General features: G+C 32.3%; 2 protein-coding genes across 7 annotated transcripts; one reads left to right on the forward strand and one right to left on the reverse strand.

Moving 5' to 3' along the window:
* The first annotated feature begins 6,305 nt into the window (after nt 1-6,305).
* Nucleotides 6,306-13,043, forward strand: LOC140989741 (filament-like plant protein 4). Of its 6 annotated transcripts, none has more exons than XM_073459116.1 (7): nt 6,306-6,521; nt 7,510-7,620; nt 8,346-8,468; nt 8,937-9,165; nt 9,230-11,543; nt 11,959-12,004; nt 12,271-13,043. In XM_073459116.1, exons 2-7 carry the CDS (start codon nt 7,603-7,605, stop codon nt 12,736-12,738), a joined length of 3,198 nt encoding a protein of 1,065 aa, XP_073315217.1. In that variant the 5' UTR covers nt 6,306-6,521; nt 7,510-7,602; the 3' UTR covers nt 12,739-13,043. The 6 variants fall into 6 exon arrangements, with proteins under 6 accessions (XP_073315217.1, XP_073315222.1, XP_073315218.1 ...); XM_073459121.1 differs by having other exon boundaries at nt 12,301-13,043; XM_073459117.1 differs by having other exon boundaries at nt 7,523-7,620.
* Nucleotides 13,044-18,001: 4,958 nt separating this feature from the next.
* On the reverse strand, nt 18,002-18,498 carry LOC140990700 (protein SMALL AUXIN UP-REGULATED RNA 51-like). The gene has a single exon (XM_073460536.1). It carries the CDS (start codon nt 18,408-18,410, stop codon nt 18,093-18,095), a length of 318 nt encoding a protein of 105 aa, XP_073316637.1. The 5' UTR covers nt 18,411-18,498; the 3' UTR covers nt 18,002-18,092.
* Nucleotides 18,499-23,999: the final 5,501 nt, after the last annotated feature.

Genomic DNA, 23,999 nt, shown 5'->3' on the forward strand with positions numbered 1-23,999 from the left:
GCGATCTTTTCGCACTTTCTTTTTATTGGTTGCACAAACTTGAAGCATGAATCATTTGCGAGAAATTCCATGTCAATAATAACAATTAAACCTAACAATTGTTTCGAGTCAAAATTATCTTTCAGAGAGTCGTCCATCAGATCGGCAGTCCGGTTCATCAGACAGGATCCAAGAACAATCCTATTGGGTTTCATTTGACAAAAACAATGCAGTTCTTTTAAGTCAAAATTATCCAATCACACAAGTCTAATCTGTCATCAATTATGTTAATTAGCCTGTCTTAATCGTCTCATTTAGTTACTCTACCATTGTCAAGCTAACAATAACATCTTGTTAATTAGCTTTGAATAATGAATTAGGTACTTGAAGAATTACTATAACTAAACAGGTTAGATGATCTGATCAAGTCCTTGCCTAATGATTCCCGCGTATTATGGAATTCGTCAAATCTTTTTGGGCATCTTTAATACTTATTGTTATAGGTAATACAGGGAAAGATAATGGCAAACTAGCTAGTCGGGACCAATATTTCCATAACAATGAATCGAGTTTGTTTGCATCCAATTATAACAGAAATAATTCATTCGACAATAATTTTGAGGTACGAATCTAATTTCCTCTTAAGGTACAATAACAAGAAAAGGCAATGCATAGAAATTGTAAAAATGTCGAGACATTTACGTGGTTTGGTTTTAAGTACCAAAGGCAAAGTCGAATCCTATGTAAACTAGTGGACTAAAGCTGTATCGAACTTATGGGTTGTAGGGTCCCTAAAACAATTATAATTATATATATTCCCTCCAAATCTTATCCCTCTTTTATGCTAATCAAAGCCCTTTTCCGCAAAGATTGTAAGTTTCCATGTCGATGACTTCAAGAAATTGTGGAGCTTCCCCAAGTTCCTCGTCCCATTATTCCCCAAGATATTTCTACCTATCATAAATACATCAAACCCAACACATGTACATATACTGACACATGGAATTTTATACTTATTTCAGGTTCTTTGTCTTCTAATGCGAGTGTATGACTTGATAACAAAGGCATTTTCTTTCTTCATTTTGAACACGGGCCGAATCCGTATGCCTATTTTGGGTATCATTGTACATCATATCGGTAATAACCATGTTTGACTATGTTTGGCTTTCATTTGATCACTCGTCATTGCTAGTAAGAGGGGAAAAAAGGTTAATACAGACAGAGACTGCAGCTTTCAAATTCCATGAACATTGGGCAGTACATTACTAAAAAAAAAACATTATAATCATGTGTGTTTGGATTTATTTATTGTTAATGAAAATCATGCTTGATAAATTTAATGATACTCCTCACAATTTGTTTTAATGAAACTTGTAACAGAGGCAAAATCAATTTTTATAAAAATGATATGATTCTATCACTCTAGCTGGATAGAGGAATTGAATTTTCTATTTGAGCTAACTCATACCTAACCTCCCTTTGTTTTTATTGGCAATTTGTTTATTTATTTTTCATGGCAAATTAAATAAATCAGCTAGTGGCTAGTGGGAGCCTCTATTTTATTAAATAAAAAAATGGTAATGATAAGCCTTTCAAATATTTCATTGATTTAGTGCGTGAGGAAACATTTATGCGTGAATTAAATAGGTCAATAAATTATAAATGCGAATCATATTTAATTTCAATGTGCAACTAAAATTTATAAAAGAAAATTACATGAAAAATTAGAGAATTGTAAATAGTCTATATATATATATATACACACATTCAATTTTGTTTGAATAATTTTAATTTGAAATTGATGAGTCAGCTACCCTAGTTTGACTACAGAGAAAACATTCAACAATTTGAAGCTTTGCATTTATATATGAACAAGATTTAATAGATTTTAATTTCAAAACATTAAATTAAATGTTATTAATTAGCGGCCTTTTCATCATAATAGTTATTAAATTTAATCATTAATTGTATTTATTTATTTATTTACTCACACCCAAATCCAAAATTTACACTTTCATTAAATCGTGCAACTATTTTACTTTAAATGGTGGTTTGTTATTTTTATGGTACTTCCTACTTCCTTCCATACTGTTGGCGTAATTGTTCGACTTAAAAATTGTTAGAAAGCTTTAATAGGCTTTAATTGAAGTAATTTTCACCAAACCACAACCATAAAAACTTTACATTTACTACTTATCCTTAAAACTAACTTAAACTTAAAGCAAAAACTTGTGTGAGACGGTCTCACGTGTCGTATTTTGTGATACAAATATATTATTTGGGTCATCTACGAAAACGTATTACTTTTTATGCTAAGAGTATTACTTTTTATTGTGAATATCGGTAGAGTTGACCCGTCTCACTCTCACAGATAAATATTCGTGAGACCGTCTCACAAGAGACATACTCTAAACTTAATGAGTAAAAGATATATAATCTTTATCGATACGAAATTTTACGTCGTGCAACATGATAAATCAAGCTATTTTGTGTTATAAGTTTGTGATAATTGCAATTATAGAACCAAAATTATAATTTTCCCAAATATTAATGATTTGGCTTGAGTCAGGTTTGATATTATTAAACAAAATAATTAAATAATATATATTTATACAGTTTTGATATATTATTTATTAATCGTGTCTATCTCTATAGTCATTGCTGAAGAAAAACTCACCTAATAGATATATAATTTTGATATGTTTTATTACGTGTACTAAGTAAGTATGTCTCATCGAAGTGGACACAACAGTTTGTGTGGTGACGAATTTGAAACTGATTAAGAAAGGAGAGAGATAACTTTCTTGAGATGTCCGCTTCATATTTTAGCCAAGTTGGTCAATTATATATATATATATATAATTGTTAATTTTTTTTATTGTTTAATTTTGTATATACCGATTTAACAAATTGATGGTGAAGATAGAAAATACACAAGTCGTGTGTATATATTTTATAAAACAATTGAGTAAAAATTGACTTCTCTTTATTTCATTAAATGGTTAGTTTTGTGATCCTCGAATTAGGCGCCGGTGACGGTGTACTGTGTTTTGCAGTTGTCATCAACATACAATTTAAAATCTGAATGCGACGGTGAATTCTATTTAAGTAGCACCTAAAATGGTTACTCATTTGAAAGCAAAACAACCATTTTTCCCTATTAAACTGCAATATTTATTTATTTATTAATTAATAATAATTCAGTTGCTTCTTTTATATATATATATAAAAGTTTTACAGTGAAAAGACAAACAATTAATACAACTAAAAATTTCTAATCTATGTTGCATCTTTCCTCCACAAAAATTGTAATATTTTTTTTATTCTAATTGTTGCCGGAGTGTTTGATCATTTACTCAAATTTGAAATTTAGTTAATTAAATGGTAAAAGGATATGAGCACATAACCAACAATCGAGATAATGTTTGGGTGAAAGGATTCCATTCGGGGCAAAAATTTGTGTGAGACGATCTCACATGTCATATTTTGTGAGACAGATCTCTTATTTGGGTCATCGATGAAAAAACACTATTTTTTATGCTAAGAGTATTACTTTTTATTGTGAAACTATCGTTACATTTACATAAACTAACAAATTGGTGGCTTTAAAATTCACATGTTATAGTATCATTCAAACAGTTATGTTGAACCCATGGATTGAAATACATGATTTCAAATTTCACAATCCAAGCACACACTACGAATCCAAATTCACAAAATAATCTGAATTTGTTTTTTAAAAAATTATTTTTATTGTTTGGTTCACTGCTTACAGTGTTACACTGTGTTTGAAAGCAACGATTTGGAAGAATTTGTGGAGAATTGGTTTTGTAAATCATGATTTTAACAGTTTGGATAGGATTTTAAAAATGAAATTAGATTTTGTGGGATTTCACAGGATTTAGAAATAATTTATTTAAATTTTGAAATAATTTATTTATTTTGTATAACACAAATATATAGTTGAAACTGTACAGATAAATATATGATAACATTAATTTTAATCATTTGGTTTTTTAATAACGTAAATAATATATTTTTAAAAATGATTAAAGTAAAATATTATTAAAGTTGCTTTAGTAAAATTTTAAATTTTCAAATTCAAATCTTGCTTTTTCAAAACAAGAAATTAATTTCTAAATATTATTTATAGATTTTAAACAAAAAACAAGATACGATTCTAAATCCATGGATTTTCAAATCCGATTCCAAAATTGTAAGCATCCAAACACACTGTTAGAGTCTCACACAGTGTCTTTGTGGTTGTTAGACTGTTGACTGTTAAGATTGAGACTCGAACCGAAGTAAACCCCAAAGATTTAAAGAGAGATGATTGTCCGAGCTGAACTGGAACGCGAAATTTACAAGACATCATCGAGTAGTTCATAGAATAGTCTAACACATAACGATATGCATTGGCTCTTATATTGTCTTAAGATTGAAATTTTAGATCTAAATCAACATCAAAAGCTAACTCAAGTGAGAATTGTCCATATTCATATATACAACTCTTAAAGACTTAATTTATCGATACATCACATTTAACATACTTTACTCGTGTTTTGAATTAACAATTGGAACATAAAATTTACAATATATTATCATGTGACTCAAAGACAGCCAAACATATAATAATGTGTATGAATTCTGATATGATATTAAAATTTAAAAAACTTACTCTATTTTGCGCAAATCCTTATATAACCGACAAACGCTTCTCTCTCTCGCCAATTTAGGTTTTAGCGTAGGAGATAAAAACAGAGGATGGTCTCAACCCCGACGCGTGTCGTGTGAGCCTACTGTACGGTGGAAGCGACGAAAGACAACTCCCTGGTTAGCGGTCCCCACTCAAATCAATGAGATTGGTGCTCATTTATTTATTTATTTATTTATTATTATTATTATTATTAAACCCCCATTGGGTCTGTATATGATCCACAAACCCCCGTACCAGACTCCACCTCAACTGTCTGAAATTTTTACTAATTTAATTTAATTAAAACTCCACCCCCCACAGTACAAAAGAAACCATTAAAACAAAACTTTAATAAAAAAAAGAACTGGACGGATCTATGGCGTTTCTCAATTCTCCGTATGATCGCGGACTGCATAAAGTCTTTGCACATTCGGATATCTTGATTCGAGGGTATTAATGACTGGGAGATGATTAATGACTGGGAGATGAAGGTGCTAGTTGTGGGCGCCATCATCAAATGCGACTTCACCGCTAATTGTTCGCCTCTATATTTTGTATCGACGCAGTGGTCCAACTTATGCATCAACAGCTGATATAATTTGAAAAATAATTTTGGCCAAATATTTATGATAGTTTTGTAAAGGTCATTTAAATTAAATAAAATAAAATACATGCGTAAATCTATTAAAAAAAAAAAAAAGAGACATTTTCGGGTATATTTAAAAATAAAAAGAATCCCCGGTGGTCTTCTCCATTAATTGGTTTTATGTTGCTTTCAATTCTACATATTATGATTTCCTGGTTAAATATTTCAATTTTTTAAAGACGCTATTTATTTTGGGTCCCGAGCTTTATTTATTTTGTCGAGGGAATTTTATCCTATATACATACATGTGGGTTATATGTTGTTTGTGTGTGATATTTCAGACATACATTTCTAATGAGTTATTATTGCCCGAATAAAATAAATCAACACAGGAAAATATATGAAATCTAGTAGATTATTCAAATAATAGATAATATTAATGAAGTTTTATTCAATAATATTTTTTAAGATAGATTAAGAAAAGGCCCGTAGAGTTGTCACTTGCGAGTTTCTAAAATGAGATACAACGGCAGCACCCGCCGAGTTAAAGTCCGGATGCAGGCTTACCAAACTCCAAATACACCCGATTGCGATTTCATCTCCCATCCCAAGGCCAATCCTGTCATTCAACAAAGACCAATAACTCTCCATATAATTTATTATTTGTTCAACAATTACCATGTTAAGACTTAATTTTTTTTGACTGAAATCGGTCGTTATTTTACTTTATATAAAAAATGTTACATTAATTGTGTAATCAACATTTTAGTTTGTATAACAACAATGGATCGATTGTTTTTTTTAGTAATTATTGTTTTTCAACATAATCTCGTGTGTAATAATTAAAGTAATTTGGAATTTATGATGATCGAACTTAGATTAAAAATAAAAATAAAAAATTTACCATCAATTATTTCTATTTTGTTAATTATGAGAAAGAAAACATATGAAATATACTATATTCTTTTCTTCCAATCATAAAAACACTTTAAATATATTTTAATAATATTTTATGAGCTCAAAAATTAAAAAGAAGGAAGGCTAATGTGTTGGACCTTTCCTTCGTCTTCTCTAGCAAGTGACACCAAACACTGAAAGTACATTCCTCCACCACTTTTTTTCTCTCTACAAAACCCGCTCAACAGACACCGAACCAACTGCATTCTCAATCCCAGATCCTGTTTTTTCTTCATTCAATCTCAAATCCAACGTTTTCATCGAAGCCGCATTGCTGGAATTAACACTACTGACCAGTAGCTCGTAAGTGGTTTGAATTTGACGAATACACTGGCAAAAAGACATGCACGGGTTGCGTATATCTGATTGATTGCCTTTTACATTTGATTTTTTTTTTCCTGGTGGTTTTTGCTGATATTATCCTTGAGTGGGGGAAGGATACATTATTCAGAGGCTGGTTCCTTATTCTCGGGTTCGCTTTGTTTTCTGTGCCGTGGAAAGCAATATTTTCGGTCTTATATTTTAATTATATTTCTTTTCTTTTTCCCGTTATGAGACTTATGGGCTTCTCTTTTACCGCTGCCGCTGCATCTTATTTGCCTTCTTTTACCACATTTCTTGGGACTTTGCTTCTGGGTTTGTGTTTTATCTGATTTTCAGCTGGACGGTTGGAGATATGCTTCTGTTTCGCATTCTTGTGAATCGAAATCCTAGTTGATTTGTATTTAGATACCGTTGTCTTATTTGATTCCATTTTTAGCTAACTGCCTTTTTCATCGAGGATGCATGTATATCTGTAGCAGATGGTTATTGTCTGTCCTCAACCACGAAATAAAATATATAATAGAAAAAATATGTTTTTTCTTCGTAATTTCGTAGTGATATATTTATGTTGAGTACTTGGTTTTCTGAGTTTTTTTTAATTGTTGTTTGATATCGAGGATATGGAATTCTTAATTCTTAACTATTACATGTAAGTAACTGAGGTTTGACGCAAGAAAGTAGTTGCATCTTTTGGGTACTTTTATTGGAATACAGCTTAATTGCTTAAACTATTCTTCACGCCATTGAAATCATATCTCAGTGGTTTCCTTGTAATGATGTGCCACTCCAATTTAGACCAATTTCTGCGACAGAGTAATGAGACCTGTTTCCAATTTAGCCAATCTCAGTGGCTGACACTGTTTTTAACTCCGACTTTGATTGTTTCTGGTGGCCTATCCTTTTTTTTTGTCCTCGCTACATTTTTTTAATTATAAAGATTTGTTGCTTGCTTTCATAGCTTCCACAGTTTTGTAGTACAGAAAATGCATTGAAGATTTAAAAGTACGTTATCTGTCGTTTGCTAGTCTGGCCGTCCAATTATCACCCATAGGATCTGGGAATGTTCATAACTTCGCAGGTCCAAGCTTCTTCATCGTTAATGGTCTTTTATCCTTTTTTGATTTCACAAATCAATTGCTATATATATCTATTATTTGGATACTATCGCTGGTTGCGAAATTTTAAAGGGCCGAAGTTTCAATAGTAGTTTGTATTTGTACAAAGAAAGTATACCCTTACTTTCTTTTGATTATTTCCAACTTGTTCATGGGAAGTTTGTTGATTTCGTCTCACTCTTAATTTAAGTTCATGTCCCGAATGACATGCGTGAGGTGCTTAAATAAGTTGTGGCTCATAGGTTTTTTTGGCAGATGGGAGTTAGTTTGGTTGGCCATTGCTAATACATGGGCAGATGGGCTAGATTTAGATAGTCGAAACTTTCAAAATCCATCTTCTCTTGGTAATCAGTTACATATTTTAATTAAGAAAGTTAGCAGCATTGTGGACACTTGAGATGGCATCTTTAATGCTTCCATAGATCTCCATAAACATGACGTCGGGTCAAAAAGATGTTTAAAAGTCTTCACTGGAAATATTTATGTTTCATGATGTGATTGGCGTGGTAAAATGAATTGTTATCAGATACTAGATGAACAAAATGTGGTTTGTTCCCTGGGACCTGTACTTTCTATTCCTTGGTGTTTGTTATTGCCAATTAACCTTTGTCTTCATTTCTCCGTTCAAGTGATTTAGATCTTGGCCCTTCTTTTAACTTTTTGTTTCACAACTTGTTTGTCTCGACAGCCTACTATGGATAAAAGGAGTTGGCCCTGGAAGAAAAAGTCATCTGACAAGCTAGCAGCGGAAAAGGCAGCCGTAGACTCTTCAGCCGTGCCTTCAGACGTAGGTGCAACTCAAATCAACAAGGTTGATCCATATTCTTGTAGTCAATTGTTTTTTGTGAGTACAATCTTTTGCTTGTTACAATTGCAACGTGTTTCGAATTTCTAACCAGAGGATCAGTTACTGGTATTCTCAAAGAGTGTTTCTGATGGTCTCAATTTCTTGGTTTGAACAATTTCATTTTTCTACTGCTTAAAAGTTGAGTCGATTAAATCATATGATACAAATCTTTGTATTTCTTCCTCACCCCTGTTTCATTTACATAAAATATGGATTGCCTGAATAATTTCCTTACCCAGTTATTTGTACTCTTTTTTCCTTACTAGTAATTTATTTTCTTTATTTTTTACTACAAATTAGAAGCTACGGTTCATTTTTGACGAGATTTCCTATAGATCGTTAGTTTTCCATCCACTCCTTGAATTGTTGCAACCATTTGGTGTTTATTTCGCCTATATCTGTTATACATTGTATTGTTCTGGTAACCAACAGGATAAACAAGACAATAATAAAAAGCAGAAGTATGTTCAAATATCGATTGAATCATATACCCATCTAACTGGGTTGGAAGATCAAGTGAAGTCTCTTGAGGGAGAAGTAGAGGTCTTAGATAATGAGGTGAAGGAACTAAATGAAAAGTTATCGGACGCTCATACTGAAATTACTGATAAAGAAAACCTTGTGAAACAACACGTCAAAGTTGCTGAAGAGGCTGTCTCAGGTATCAGCTAATTATGACACATTCTTTTCCTTATGGAACCAATCACCAACAACTATTTGAACAGGTTGGGAAAAGGCTGAGGCGGAAACTGCAACTCTGAAAAATCATCTGGAATCCGTTACTCTGCTAAAGTTAACTGCCGAAGATCGGGCAACCCATTTGGATGGGGCTCTCAAGGAGTGCATGAGACAAATACGAAATTTGAAGGAAGAACATGAGAAAAAATTGAATGAAGTTGTTTTGAGCAAAGCAAAGCTGTTTGACAAGATGAAGCATGAGCTTGAAGCTAAAATAGCTCATTTGGACCAAGAGTTATTGAATTCTGCTGCTGAAAATGCTGCACTGTCGAGATCTTTGCAGGAGCGCTCTAACATGTTAATCAAGCTAAGTGATGAAAAGTCACAAGCTGTAGATGAGATAGAACTTTTGAAGAGCAAAATTGAGTCCTATGAAAAAGAGGTGCATTCTCTCAAGTATGAACTTCATATTGCTAGGAAAGAGGTGGAAATTCGCAATGAGGAAAAGAACATGAGTTTGCGATCTGCTGAAGTAGCGAACAAGCAGCATCTGGAAGGAGTAAAGAAAATTGCTAAGCTTGAAGCAGAGTGTCAAAGATTACGAGGCCTTGTTCGGAAGAAATTACCTGGTCCGGCTGCCGTAGCTCAAATGAAACTTGAAGTTGAAAACATGGAGAGAGATTTTGGAGAATCTTTCATAAGGAGCTCTCTAGTGAAGTCTCATTCTCCACATTTGTCCCAACTGCCTGAATTTTCATTTGACAATGCACGGATGTATCAGAAAGAAAATGAGTTACTCACAGAACGCCTACTAGCAATGGAGGAAGAGACGAAGATGCTGAAGGAAGCATTATCGAAGCGCAACAGTGAATTGCAAGCCTCTAGGAGTTTGTGTGCCCAGACAAGCAGTAAACTTCAGTGTTTAGAAGCCCAACTGCCACATAATGGTGAACAGAGGAGTACACCAAGATCGAATTCTCAGGTTGCTTTCGAAAGTTTATGTGAGAAAAGAAGTAGTAATCCACGTAGTTTCACCTCCATGTCTGAAGAGGGAAATGACGATGTTGTAAGTTGTACTGATTCATGGACTCCGTTGTTGTCAACTAAGCAATGTCATCTTGAGAAGGGAAAGGATGCCGGTGGTCCATGTAAGCCTCAAAACACAAATCACCTGGACCTTATGGATGACTTTTTGGAGATGGAGAAAATTGCCTGCCTGCCAGCTGAATCTAATGGGATAGATTCAAGCTCAAATATATCAGGTCGTGCTGTAAATACGTCTCATTCTCATTGTGGAGTGCAACTAGTAATGCAAGCTCTGCTTTCTCCTAACGATGATGCCACTTTAGCAACTTCTCAACTACAGGCAGACCCACTGATCTTTGTGAAGCTTCAATCCCAAATACAAATGGTACTTGAATCAATGCATAAGCAAAATGACACTGAAAAAATTGTTGAGGATGTTAGGTGTATAATGCAGGATATGCTTGAAACTTTGCATCACAAGTCGGTGAGTGGCCTTTCTACTGGGGAATGTAACTCATGTATCAACACTGTTCAAACTTCAAGTCAACAATTAGAAACGGCTCTTTCTCAAATTTATGACTTTATTATAATTCTTGGTAATGAGGCAAAGATTATTCCGGGAACATCTCCCGATGGTGGACTGAATCAGAAACTTGATAGGTTCTCTGCCAAATATAGTGAAGCTATAAGCAGTGAGATTAATCTCAATGATTTTGTACTTGATGTATCTCATGTATTAAATAGAGCTAGTGAGCTGCGCTTCAATATCCTGGGAGTCAAAAATAGTGAAGTGGAAACTGGCAGTTCTGATTGTATAGACAAGATTGCCTTACCAGAGAACAAGGCTGCAGCAGATTCATCAGGAGAGAAGTATCCAAATGGCAATGCTAACTTCTCTAACTCGACATTTGATCCTGATATCGCACATTATGGGAATCTTGTTCCGACCTCTGATTCCACCGCCAAATCATGGAAATGCTCTTTCGAGGAGTTTCAACAGTTTAAGTTGGACAAGGATAGTCTTGCTGTGGAGCTTGCTGAATGCAAAGAAAACTTTGAAAGCACGAAATCTCAGTTCCTAGAAACTGAACGGCAACTATCTGAAATCAAGTCACATTTTTCATTAGCTCAAAAGTCCAATAGCTTGGCTGAGACGCAGCTCAAGTGCATGGCTGAGTCATACAAATCACTCGAAACGCGGGCAGAGGAATTGCAAACTGAAGTTGATCTCCTTCACGAGAAAATAGAAAGTTTGGATATTGAGCTGCAAGAGGAGAAAAAGAGCCATCAAAATGCACTAGTGAAATGTATAGATCTTCAAGAGCAGCTGCAAAGGTAACTATAGTTTTCTTTGTTGGTCTCACGTGCGGTAATTTGAGATAATAAAACCCGAAAATAAAGAATAAACTGGACACCACGTAAATCTCGGTGTCCAGTTTATTCTTTATTTTCGAATTTTATTATCTCAAATTACCGCAAGTGGGACCAACATTCTTCTCCTCATACGATTCTGCACTAGCTCGATTTTTTTAATGAATACGATAGTTCTTGCCTTATTTTGTAGAGCTTGATCTCAAAGTAAGAAAGATTTTTCTGTTGTATGTTTCTATTTTTTTGTCGAGTGTGTTTTCCTGATTTCTATATTATCTTTAAATATTTTTTAGCGTGAGATAGCATTGTTACATTGCAAGGTCTTAATTTATCTGTTGTCCTGACTCCTGATCTTGATTGACTTCATGTTACATTTCAGGATCAAAAGTTTTCCGTCAGCTGATAATGGTGACAAGACTAGCCAGGTTAGGCTTATGCCATATTGTTTTTCCTATTATTATAGATCCTACAATCAACTATCCCTTTAGGAGACAAATGTTCAGCGAACAATGGTCATCTGGGTTCCATTCCTGGAGAAGAAAACCTTTTTTTTCCTAATTTTTAACGTTGTATGCCTCCCCTAGGAAACCATTAAATTAAAATGACGTTATCTGATTTACTTATATCTTGCATACTTGCATGGCGAAAGGTACTTCATATGTGTTTGACGATTTTAATAATCTCATTTCAGTTGTTTCCTTCATCAAATATCCAACCTCAGGATAAGGATTTGGCTGCTGCAGCAGAAAAGTTAGCTGAGTGTCAAGAAACAATATTTCTTCTTGGTAAGCAGTTGCAAGCATTCCGTCCCCAAACGGAGATTGTCAGTCCAGCAAGAGATGAGAAGGCTCAAAAATTTGAAGTCTCAAACGATGACGAACCATCCATAAGTGGCGCGAATTTGCTAGCATCAGAAATGGATACTGTCTCTTCTTTCGGTATACATAACACGGGCAAAGAGTCCCATCAATTCAGTAATATGTTTAATCCATCATACTCTGAAGCTACCAACCCACCAAGGTCTCCAATCAACTCGAGTCATTCAAAACATCACCCCTCAAAATCAGGTTCCTCATCTTCTTCATCTACCCCAACACCAGAGAAACAAGGTCGCGGGTTTAGCAGATTCTTTTCGACAAAGGAAAAAAATGGCCGTTAATGCTTACATTTAGTAGCTTGTTAATCCGTAAAATCTTTGGGAACGATTGGTGCTATATCTCCTCCTACACAAGTCCACCTAGTGGTTACTATAGATCCTTATAATTCGTCCAAGGGTAACAGTGGGATGCTTGATACCAATAATGTGTAGCTGATGCCGGTTTTTTTATCGTTAACTTTTATAATAATAATAATAGATTATTGTATTGTATATAAATGATAAAAGACTCGTCACGATTTTGTTGTAATTGTGTTTGGTGTTAAAATTTAGAGATTCTTTTCAATCTGATACCTGGATTTTGAATCTGGCTTGATTTGCAAAACAGTTGGTTTCTTGAAAGCCAAAAAACGTTACCTTAGCGACGGTTTTTCTACATTAGCCAAAACTTGAGTTGCGTGGTTGTTTCTTCCTAATACAATATTATTGTATTGTATATATATTATCTTCCTAATACAGATCAGAACCCCGCCAGGGTCTACTTTCGCATTGGTGAGGAAAATTGCTATTTGGTTCCAAATAATTAATTATTTTTGGAATATATGCACTAGCTACTCGATCGCTTGGTTTATATCATTATGTACTGTTAACGTTAAATTGTCATGTGACCTAATAAATTTGTCCGGAAATGTGTGTTTATCCCACGTGAATAATTGGCCCATTTGTTGACAAACTCGATGTTACGTGCCTACAATTCCAAAATTAGGTGTGACCTCAAGTTTTAGGAATTTTAATTTTTGGAGTCACATGGAAAAGCATGCGTTCCGCATATAATAAATTTAAAAATAAATATATGAATGATTTTTTTGTAAAAAGAAAATCCACAAAAATTTCATCATTTATGTATATGTATTATGAAGGCTGAAATGGATGTCGGACTACATGTACAACAGCCTGTACAGCATCGTACCCTATTTTCAACTTAAAGCTCAGTTACGTTGAAGCCCACATGATGTGAAGACTTAAATGTACTTAATTATCAAATTTAAGAGAAAATTTTATTTTTAATTTGTTCTTTTTTTTAAAAAAATATTTTAGTCATTGATGTTATCCATTTTCAGTCTTAATACATAATATTCGATCTTTTTTTGATAATTTTAGTGTTGACTTTAATGTAGTGCTGACATATACAATGTCATATTAAAATTATCGTAAAAAAATCATAATACAAAATAATGAAAACGAAATTTGATCGTAAAAATAAATATGTGAGATCAAAAACATAATTTTCTCATTTTAAAATGAATCCCATATATTTATTTTCTTAGCATTGTTAGTCCGTAATCATATTTGAGGGAATGTTAATTTTTTCTAGTTTAAATAGAAGGCCTCTAGCGGGTAGTCGATAAGATTTGCAAGTCCAACAATTGCATAGTATACATACATAATATAGATGTGTGTGTGTGTGTGTGTGTGTGTGAGAGAGAGAGCTAATAATAAATAGAAAAGGAAATCACATTTAAATGGCGCTGGACCGATGAAGTGTCTTTTCGCTTGCAACCACCAGACAAACTATTGTGTGATGCGTATTGAAAGGCGTGGTCTGAGCAAACTTGCAAGACTCACAGTTTTTTAGACAGTGTTGGCAATTTTTTTAAAAATATATTATATTTTTTAATATAAAATCTGTTAAAGAAAAGTCCATAATAAAATTTTAAAATATTAATTTGTAAAAACCAACTACCTTACGCTATTTAGGAAAGTAAATAAAATATTAAAGAGTTGGGTGAAATTTGTAAATTTCTTACATGCATGCATATGTACGTATATCCCACCATACGATCGATGTGTCCTACAGATTAAATTTTCCACCACGTATACATATTGGCCAGCTAGGTAGCTAGTACGTACATTTCCCCAACTGTAAAATTACAAGAAAAAGTTATAAAGAACTTAATTATTATGATGGGATGCATGCTCAGAATTTATTGTATTTTTGAACATGATATGTGGTAAAATCAGGGATAGAGCTAGCTAGCTATAACTTATTTGAGTTGGTCTCATGTGAGACCGTCTCACATATCTTAATATGTGAGACGGGTCAACCCTACCCATATTCACAACAAAAAGTAATACTCTTAGCATAAAAAATAATAATTTTTCATAGATGACCCAAATAAGAGATCCGTCTCATAAATACGACCCGTGAGATCGTCTCACACAAGTTTTTGCCAATTTTTTTTGGTGGGCAAATCGCATTTTTTAAAATAATTAATCAATAAAATGCTTAAAATACAGATATAGTATTTAACGTTTACTAAAAAAAATAGTAATAATAGTATTGAAGTATATTTGACTTATATTATAAGAAATTTGATTGTAAAAAATGTAAAAACTATTGGTTCGAAATCAATTCTGTAAAAATCAGAAGTAACTATGACGTAAAATTTTCAATATTTCTCTAGCATATTAATTTCATAGCAATTAATTATATATAAAAAACTGAATAATACTATAGGTACAACCAATATATCGTTACTGCGATATTTACAACCATTATATCGCGAGATTTTACTGTTATATCGCGAGATTTTGTATTCAATATGTAGTGAGATTTTGGCAAATTGAATTTTTGTATTGAATTTTTTGTGTTGTACAAATTGATGTACAAATATGGATGTACATGTAGGATTACTCTATAAAAACTAGACCAAAATAGAACTTTAATCTTTCCAAATCAGATATTAATGTACAAGTTTGAAATTATAAAATATAGATGTATATTTTTAAATACACAAAATTGTAGATAAAATTGAGTAAATAGATGTGATACTCTTGTCTCACGTGATTTAAAAATAAAATTTTAACATGTTTATAATCGATTATAATTGACTCTTAATTATAACAATTTGAGCTAATCATTTTTTCAAAGCAATGACGAATACGGAGTTGTTGTTAAATGAGATTTTTGTTCAATTTATGCTTGCTTGTGTGATAATATAAATATTTTATAATTGTTGTTACTTTAATATCTATAACAAAACTTATATATGATTTTTTAAAATAAAAAAAAAACTTGAGGAGGACTTCTATGTCATTTTACGTTGATAAAACAAAATTAAAAATAAAACAGAAAGATTGGTTTGTACTTTCGAAGAATTTGACGAATTGATATATACTTGTCCGTCAATATCACCAAGAAAGTAACAAACAAAACTCGAAGTCGCTATTCACTTTTGTCTCCGAGGTGTCTCTACTGTTTTCCGCACATGTTTTGTCGTTATTCGATATCTAAAACACGATTCTTCCCAACTAACATCGGCCGTTGATCAAGTAATCAAGTGATCAATGTTTTTTCTTTTGAACTCTTTTTTAATTAATTCAGTTAATGTTTGACTGAAATTTTATGAATAATTAAAATTATAAATCATATATATGTGTGTGTGTGTGTGTGTGTGTGTGTGTGTGTGTGTCATATTAAAAATATAAGGGGCTTCAAATTTATTTATTTATTTTTATATAAAATCCCATGAGAACTAAAAAAATATTAGTTTGCCCAAATTAAGTAAGATTGTCCCCTCCATATTTGTATAATTGCAAGTTTGAAGACATTAAAGCTCCAAGTGAGATCTGCATGTGTCAAACATTGTAGTAATTAATCATGGCATGTGCTTAGAAAAATTAAATTGGACTTCAATAAAAAAAAAAAAAAGGTGTCATGTATCATATATAGCATTAGTTTTAAATATTTTTTTAGGCTATATATTTTAAATATTTTTTTAGTTTTATTTTAATATAATATATAAAATAAAATTGATTAATTGGTCTTGTAACAAATTTAATATTTATTTTTTGGGTTTTGTGTGTATTATGTGCTAATTATTAATGATATCCTGATCATGTTAAAAGCAAAATGATTATTATAAAATGTGGATTATTTCAACATGAGCAGCTAGCTAGCTAGGTTCATCTATCTATAAAAGAAGCAATTTATTATACTAAACTTATATTTATAAGTTTTCTGGAATTTCATGCAAGGATATTTTTATTAAAATATATATCAAGTATTCTAGTCTTGTTATGTCAAATGGATAATTTCGAGGATGATTTATGTAAACCCTCATGTTCGACGAATGTCGTCACTGTACTAAAACGAGTCTTTCCAGCGTACTTATGTCATCACTCACACGCACTTTAGAAAACTTATCAGGGGTGAAATCTATGTTTCATATATTTTCTTATCATCGCGTCGAAAATTACAGTACAATGACAAAAATTACCTTTATTTAACAAAATTAACTTATTTAAAACTCATGATCAATATCACTCGACAAAATTTCACCAAATGTTGATATTAGAACTTTAGAAATTAAATAAGATTGAATTTTGGAAACAATATTATTTGGGTTTGCTGATATTTTTCTTTGGGAAATAAATATGGTTCGCCCTCAGATGGAAGGACTTTGGGGAGTCGCAATTCCACTCCCCAAAAATGGAGTGGTACGGAAAAGCGCAATATGCTAAGATTGTCAAAAAATCTTCTTTTCAATGTCAGAATTCGGAAAGTACAACAATTGTAGTCAAAACTTTGGTCAAATCATTATCATTAATTTAATAAAAAGATTTGAAGGGATAATTTTAAAAATATATATTTGAAATTCAGTTGATTTAAATTAATATCTACTACCGGGTTTTATTGAATATTTATATCGTATGTATGTGATTTATAAAAGTACTGTATGAGGTGTGAATTTATCAATTATCCGTCAACATAAAATTATGTTTCTTGTATACAATTATCCTACTCTGACTAATTTGTCTGAGTTATATTTTATTTATTTATTTATTTATATTAATAATTCTTTACACGTGACATATACGTACATTTATTTTAAACATTAATTAGAAAATATGATTATGTGTACATTAAACCTTTTATTTGACGTGTTGATATATATTAAAATAATTGTTTTCCTATTTAATTATGTTTTTTTTTGCTTTTCTCATAAAATTTAAAACAATGTCGCCCACCCAAAAAAAAAGAGTTATACTTTTTTTGTGAAAACTTATATGTATTTAAAAAAATGATTTATATGTATTTTGAAGTGGGAAAAAAGGATAAAAGTAATGTATTTAATTCGATAGATTATATATACACATTTTCATAAAAATTCAACTCCACATGATGCAATCCATTAAATTGTCATAGATCTCATCATTCATGCATTATATATATATCTATCAAATGCATGAATGTATGTATAGATATATATATATATCATATTAATATCAAATAATATGAAAAAATTACAAGATACTATTCATCCAGGCCAACGGATCGATCAGTACTTAACTGATTTTGAGATTCGAACTTTATATTCACCCAGTCTAAAATATTTTTCCTTTTAAAGATCATTCTACCTAAACGATGAGATCAAAGACTCAAAAAACTCTTCTTGACAGGGAAGAGTAAGCCCCATGTTCTGCTCAAATCCAAACTCTTCCTCCGCGCGCTGCAGCAGACTTTGGAACTCGGGTCTGTTCAAGAAGGAAATTGGGACAATATATCTGCTTCTGTTAACCCCTACATACACCACAAAATGCCCTTTTGGCACATCCAATGGTAGCCCTTCTTCGTTTTCGTACCCATGTTTCTTCGTTAAGTTGGAGCATCGCTTCACTATCTGTTTGATCACTGCTTTTTGTGAGAGTTTGCTTGAATTCCTGATGGCCATTTCTGGTGAAAAATCGATCTAAGAACATATAATATGTGTGAATCTCAAAGGAGTTGTGGATTTTAATTCTATGGATTACAGGGTTTTGGGGAAGAATGACAATGATTATGCTATATATATAATGGGGAAATATTTAATATAATTATATATTTATTTATAAGTAAAAGGGCATGTGGTGTTGTGGGGGCAAAGAAGAAGGCACAGGTGTTTTTGGGCATTGTGTATTTAGGCTTAGTTACATTTTTTTGGGAGCCAAAGTCATCATATGTTTAATAACCTTTGTACCTTTCGATCAGGGCATTAGGGCCCCTCATTTTTGTTTTAATCCTCTCCACAAGAAATATTATATTGCTTACTTTTTTTCCTTTTTTTCTTATCAATTAGTTTACTGATTAGTTAAACGTTCACCTACTCCATTAATTCGGATATTCCTCAGCTCAAAAGCCTTCAGATTTATTGAATTTGATCCCTCGGAAGGTTGAACGTAACTAACGTATGATATATGTGTGTGTGTGAAATGTCTCGATCATTATTTCCTCAACTATGATGTCAATATTCAAATGATCTAGCTAGATCTCGTGAATCAGTGTCCCTAAACTTAAGATACTGATAGGATATATGTGAATGATTGTTATTAAGTAGAAATTGTGGCGACAGACTCGTTTTGCCATAGACCTGGCCACGGGCCGGGTTCGCATATATACGATTATAACGTATCCAAGACATATATTCGACATATCACCTAACATTAATAATTTGTTTGTGTATATGACAACTTATGAATATGAAAATGAATTGTCGAGTGAGTGAGTGAGTGAGTAGGAAGTGCTTTTGTTCATTATTATCAATGTCCGTGTAAAATTGTAACGAATGCTTACGTACGTATGTGGTATATATGACACTTGATGTACATAGATTTTTAATATTTTATCCATAAAATTGATAGTACCGAAATTAGCTTTGGATTTTTTCGCAGTTTTAATATATTTTCATCGGAAGTGCTGAAGTAACACTACACAAGTCAATTCCAAATTAGTGCTACATTAGCGTCAAATTAGAAAAATGACTAAAATTTAAAAAAAAAAACAAACAAACAAAGATAGTCCGTCATCAGCTAAGATTGAAATTTGATAAAATAGATGACCAAAATGAAAAGATGCAAACATAAACAAAAAATGAAATTTTACTGAAGAATTAAATTGATCGAAAATAATTACTTTTTTCAGTTATCGAATTAGGAGTGTCATGATTAAAGGATATAACACAATACCCTATCTAAATTTTGATTCCAGTGTAAGGGCTAAACCTTAAACAAGGCACGAGCTTTAACTCGCTAAAGAAATTAAGAATAATTAAAAATATATGTACGATCCCATTCCCATGTCTAATTAATTTCAATAATATATATAATACGAAATAGCAAATTCATAATCTACATTGAAAATTTTCACATCGAACGATCAAGAGTCATGATTAGTTCACCGCCAACTACTGATGAAAATTTGAACACGCGCGACCCTAAAGAAAACAACAAAAAAGTGGGTTTGAAGAAGTAGATAAATGTGAGTTGGGGCAATGAACAGACCCATTTTCAATGCCATCCCATGTTCTGTGAATGAAATTTGTTGCCTTCTTAATTCTACCTTCTATGCACTAAACGAAGTCCCCACCACCTCTTGCCGAAAGACATTCGATTCTAGTTAAATCCCATGCCGTACCTCCTATTGTTGTCAAACCCAATTTAGGGGTAACCATTTCACTTCGAGTAAAATGCTTCTGTTTCAAGTTGATTTTCAATATATTGTTTTTTTTAGGGTATATATGTTGCATGTCGACTCATAAAAGCCATGTTACTTTTGCCTCCCTCTACTCCCCAACGACAAGAAGGCAAAGAAATTGTCGTGTCACGCCCCGAAACTCGGGATTGACACTGGCGTCGTTTAACAATCACACAATTGAAAACAACAAGCCTTTGTAGCACAGTTTAAACCGAAACCAGTTTATAATTCATAATTCAAACGAAATAAGCATTGTCTTTACAATACCGAAATCCAAAATAACTGAGTTTAGTGCGGAAACGTAAAACTACATAATAATAAACTTAAACTTGATCTAATTTCTTGAAATTCACCATCCCCAGAACTGCTCGGATTCTTCCTCCTCGATTTCTTCTTCAAACTTATCTGGGAGGGGTTGTAAGGGGGGTGAGTATTTGGGAATACTCAGCAAGTGGGGGAAAATCGAATACAATACAAACAACATGCATAACTTTCGAAAATAGAACTTGACTCGCATAATATTTTTCATATCACATGCATAAACACTTTACCAAGCACTGAGATTTATCTACTTTCTATGGTTTACTGACGTCAGTCCCTAATTTTTACTCCTCTAAGGGGACGAGGCCGTATAGCGGTTATCTCCCCCACCGCGTAAGGGTACGTCATGGTTGGGATTCCCACCCATATACAGTCGACTCCTCACAGTGCTTTGAAAAAAAAACNGATGGGGTGATGGGGTATTTATAGGTGGAGGGATGGGAGCTAAATTTGGTGCATAAATCATGTCCAAAATTTGCCTAAATCTCATATTTTTGTCTCCCAAAATCCATTCCATGATTGCATTATTTGACTACCTAATTTGTGGGATTCAATCTTTGATTCTTTCCCCCTTGCTTGGTTCGAAATTAGTGAGGTTAAGTCAAGGGATATTTTTGAGTCAACTTGATGATTTAGTTTCCACTTTACCTTGCAAACTCCCATGCATCCATGCATTCCAATATTTAGGCATATATTCTAGAAGGATTTTCGAAAATCCTATGCAACTTCATGCCTTAATTCTTTAAGCCTTGCACAAATCTTCCATGATCTTGTATTAATTCCCATAATTTCGAAATTTGCATGCACAAGTAAGGATTTTATTATCTTGATTATAAAGATTTCCAATCTACAAGATTTCCAATATTTATACCTTATTCTAGTACAAGAATCCAAGGTCATAATTCCCTTGCAATGATTTATTTATATGGAAAAAATTTGGTTTTTACATGTAGTGTCAGCAAGTAACCTCCTCGCCTTAAAAGGTACAACTGTATATATGCCAATTAATCAATTGATCCAAAAAGGAAAAAAAAGAAAAGGGCAAACTATAAATTTCACAAAGATTGTATCCATTAATTACTATAATGAGATACACGAGGGATCGTGCATGAACATTCATAAAAAAAACTCTTATATAATAAAGTCTTATAAGTCAATCTTGTGATACGGATCTCCAACCCGACACAAATTGTGTTGTCAAAAATATTATTATTCATAGTTGTGGATCAAGTCAATATGTCATACGATTATAGAATCATGAGACCTTCTAATTTTTTGTTAAGTTGCTAAATCGTCAAATTAACTTAGTTTTTAGGTTTGTCGCCATCGAATTTAATTTATTTTAAAATATCTTAAATTAATTGGTTTGATTAAGGAAACGTACGTTGGTGATTTAATAGGATGATTTGGGCCTTTTAGCCAACAAAAAGAAGAATCTGGGCCTTTTAGCCCACAAAAATTTCATCCCATAAGACCGTCAAGTCCAAGGTGTAAGGAATTAGCACGGCATAGCTCCTTGCAACTTAAAGTGCTACATCAGTTGTTTTTAAACTAAACTCGCAATCAATTGGGAACACGATTTTTCTCTGAGCCCAATATGAGTTTTAAAGTGTTGGGCCGCCAATGTATTGTCATATCTAATAATCTAAACAACCAACATCGATTATTTTATGATTAATTTTTTTGAATTATTCACTAAACAAGTATAGACGATTGGAGAACCATCATCATCATCATCATCATCATCATCATCATCATCATCATCATCATCATTAATATTATTATTATTATTATTATTATTATTTATTTTGAAAATTGGAGAACCATTATTTTATATACTCAATCTTTCACAATGATTTAAAATAACCAAAGTTCAAGTTGGAGTCCGAGGGAATTGATCAGACAAACTAGCTAGTTAAAAGTTTATAGCACAAATTAAATGTATATAAATAAATCGATATTTAATTAACTTTCATAAATATTTATTACAAATAAAGATTGATATACCTAGAATTAACTCCCAAAATAAAAAATTTATTATTATTTACTTATAAGGGCTTGAATAAATTTAAGAAAAACCAATTCTGTCGAAGTGAGTGAAAGATGACAGATAAAGAAAAGAACCAACAAAACAAGCAAGAAAAGGACAAAAAATGACCATGTTCATTTAACGAAGATATTGCATGCTCTGCAGGATTGATGCACAATCCCACGATAGTCGAGTGGCATGGAGCCCGTATCCCATCATCCAACCGTGTGCATGCAAATACACTACTTATATTGGTCGGATGGTGAGATAATACAGTGTCCCTATTTTTAATATTTTATTATTATTGCTATTCGATGTGAAATAACTTGTCACGTAGAGACTGCGTTTTGTCACAAATTAAATCTCGGGTCCAGTGTGTTAATGCTTTGATCATTGTGATTTGAACTAAATCATTTTACTTTTCGTAATGATATTTCTCAAGAAACTTACAAGCCGGCCGCCAGCTCGGATTTTATCAGTTTAGAGCACGACTAGGTGGTGGTTAATGATCCTTGAAGACAAGCACTACGAATTTAATAAATTTTGAATTTACTTCATCCCCCGCGTGTATCACAATATTACGTTTTTTTTTATTGGAATATGATGTGTCAGTCATATCCATTTAGATTTGGCCACACACACACACACACACACACACACACACACACTCTCTTTTAGAACAGGGAACCAAGTTGTAATAAAATGACTTGATTAACTCGAGAGAATAGCAAAAATTTAAGACTTTTAGAAAGAGTAAAATAAATCCATTACATTTTGTATTGGTTTTGTTTTAGCTCATTTGATGCCTAGACTTGTATAATGAATATGGTATAGAAATTTATCGGGGTTTGATATATTGATTTTCAATATAATTATTTTAAATTTATTGAAGTAATTTAAATAATAGTTTTAATTTCTTGATAGTACCCAATCCATACACTTTCAATAATTCCTTGGATATTGGAATTTACACGACTCTATTGTGTATATGCGAATCACGGGCGTCTTTCTTTAGTAAAAGAGAAGATGGATTTGATCCCCTAGTTTAGAGTAAAGGACAGTGGGTGAGATGTCTCCACGGACGCCTTTAAAATATGTAAAAATTCGTTATATTTATATATGTATGTATGTATGTAAAAGAATTCCATTTCATTAATCAATTACTTATTTTTTGAATACATGCCATTTAGAAATTTAAACTTCGTTGTATTTTAATTTAAATTTCCACTCTTGTTGTGCTGATTTTTATTCGATGTGCACGCATGAGGNTTTTTTTTTTTTTTTTTTTTTTTTTTTTTTTTTTTTTTTTTGTGAATCTTCCATACTATCATTATAAAGGGTTAACTCGATCAATTACGTCGAGGAAAAAGTAATGAAAAATCTCAGATATTTATTTATAAATACACATATTGAATGAACAAAGATGATTTATTTATAAATATTGAGATAACTGACGCTCGC

The sequence above is a fragment of the Primulina huaijiensis genome, chromosome 12, assembly GCF_012295235.1.
Source record: "Primulina huaijiensis isolate GDHJ02 chromosome 12, ASM1229523v2, whole genome shotgun sequence".
Taxonomy (NCBI): domain Eukaryota; kingdom Viridiplantae; phylum Streptophyta; class Magnoliopsida; order Lamiales; family Gesneriaceae; genus Primulina; species Primulina huaijiensis.

Bases quoted from the DNA above. Each gene is read 5' to 3' on its own strand.
- LOC140990700 (XM_073460536.1), bottom strand. From the start codon at position 18,410: ATGGCCATCAGGAATTCAAGCAAACTCTCACAAAAAGCAGTGATCAAA.
- LOC140989741 (XM_073459116.1), top strand. The intron at 8,469-8,936 runs GTTGATCCATAT...GGTAACCAACAG, and splicing joins GTGCAACTCAAATCAACAAG to GATAAACAAGACAATAATAA. The intron at 11,544-11,958 runs GTAACTATAGTT...GTTACATTTCAG, and splicing joins CTTCAAGAGCAGCTGCAAAG to GATCAAAAGTTTTCCGTCAG.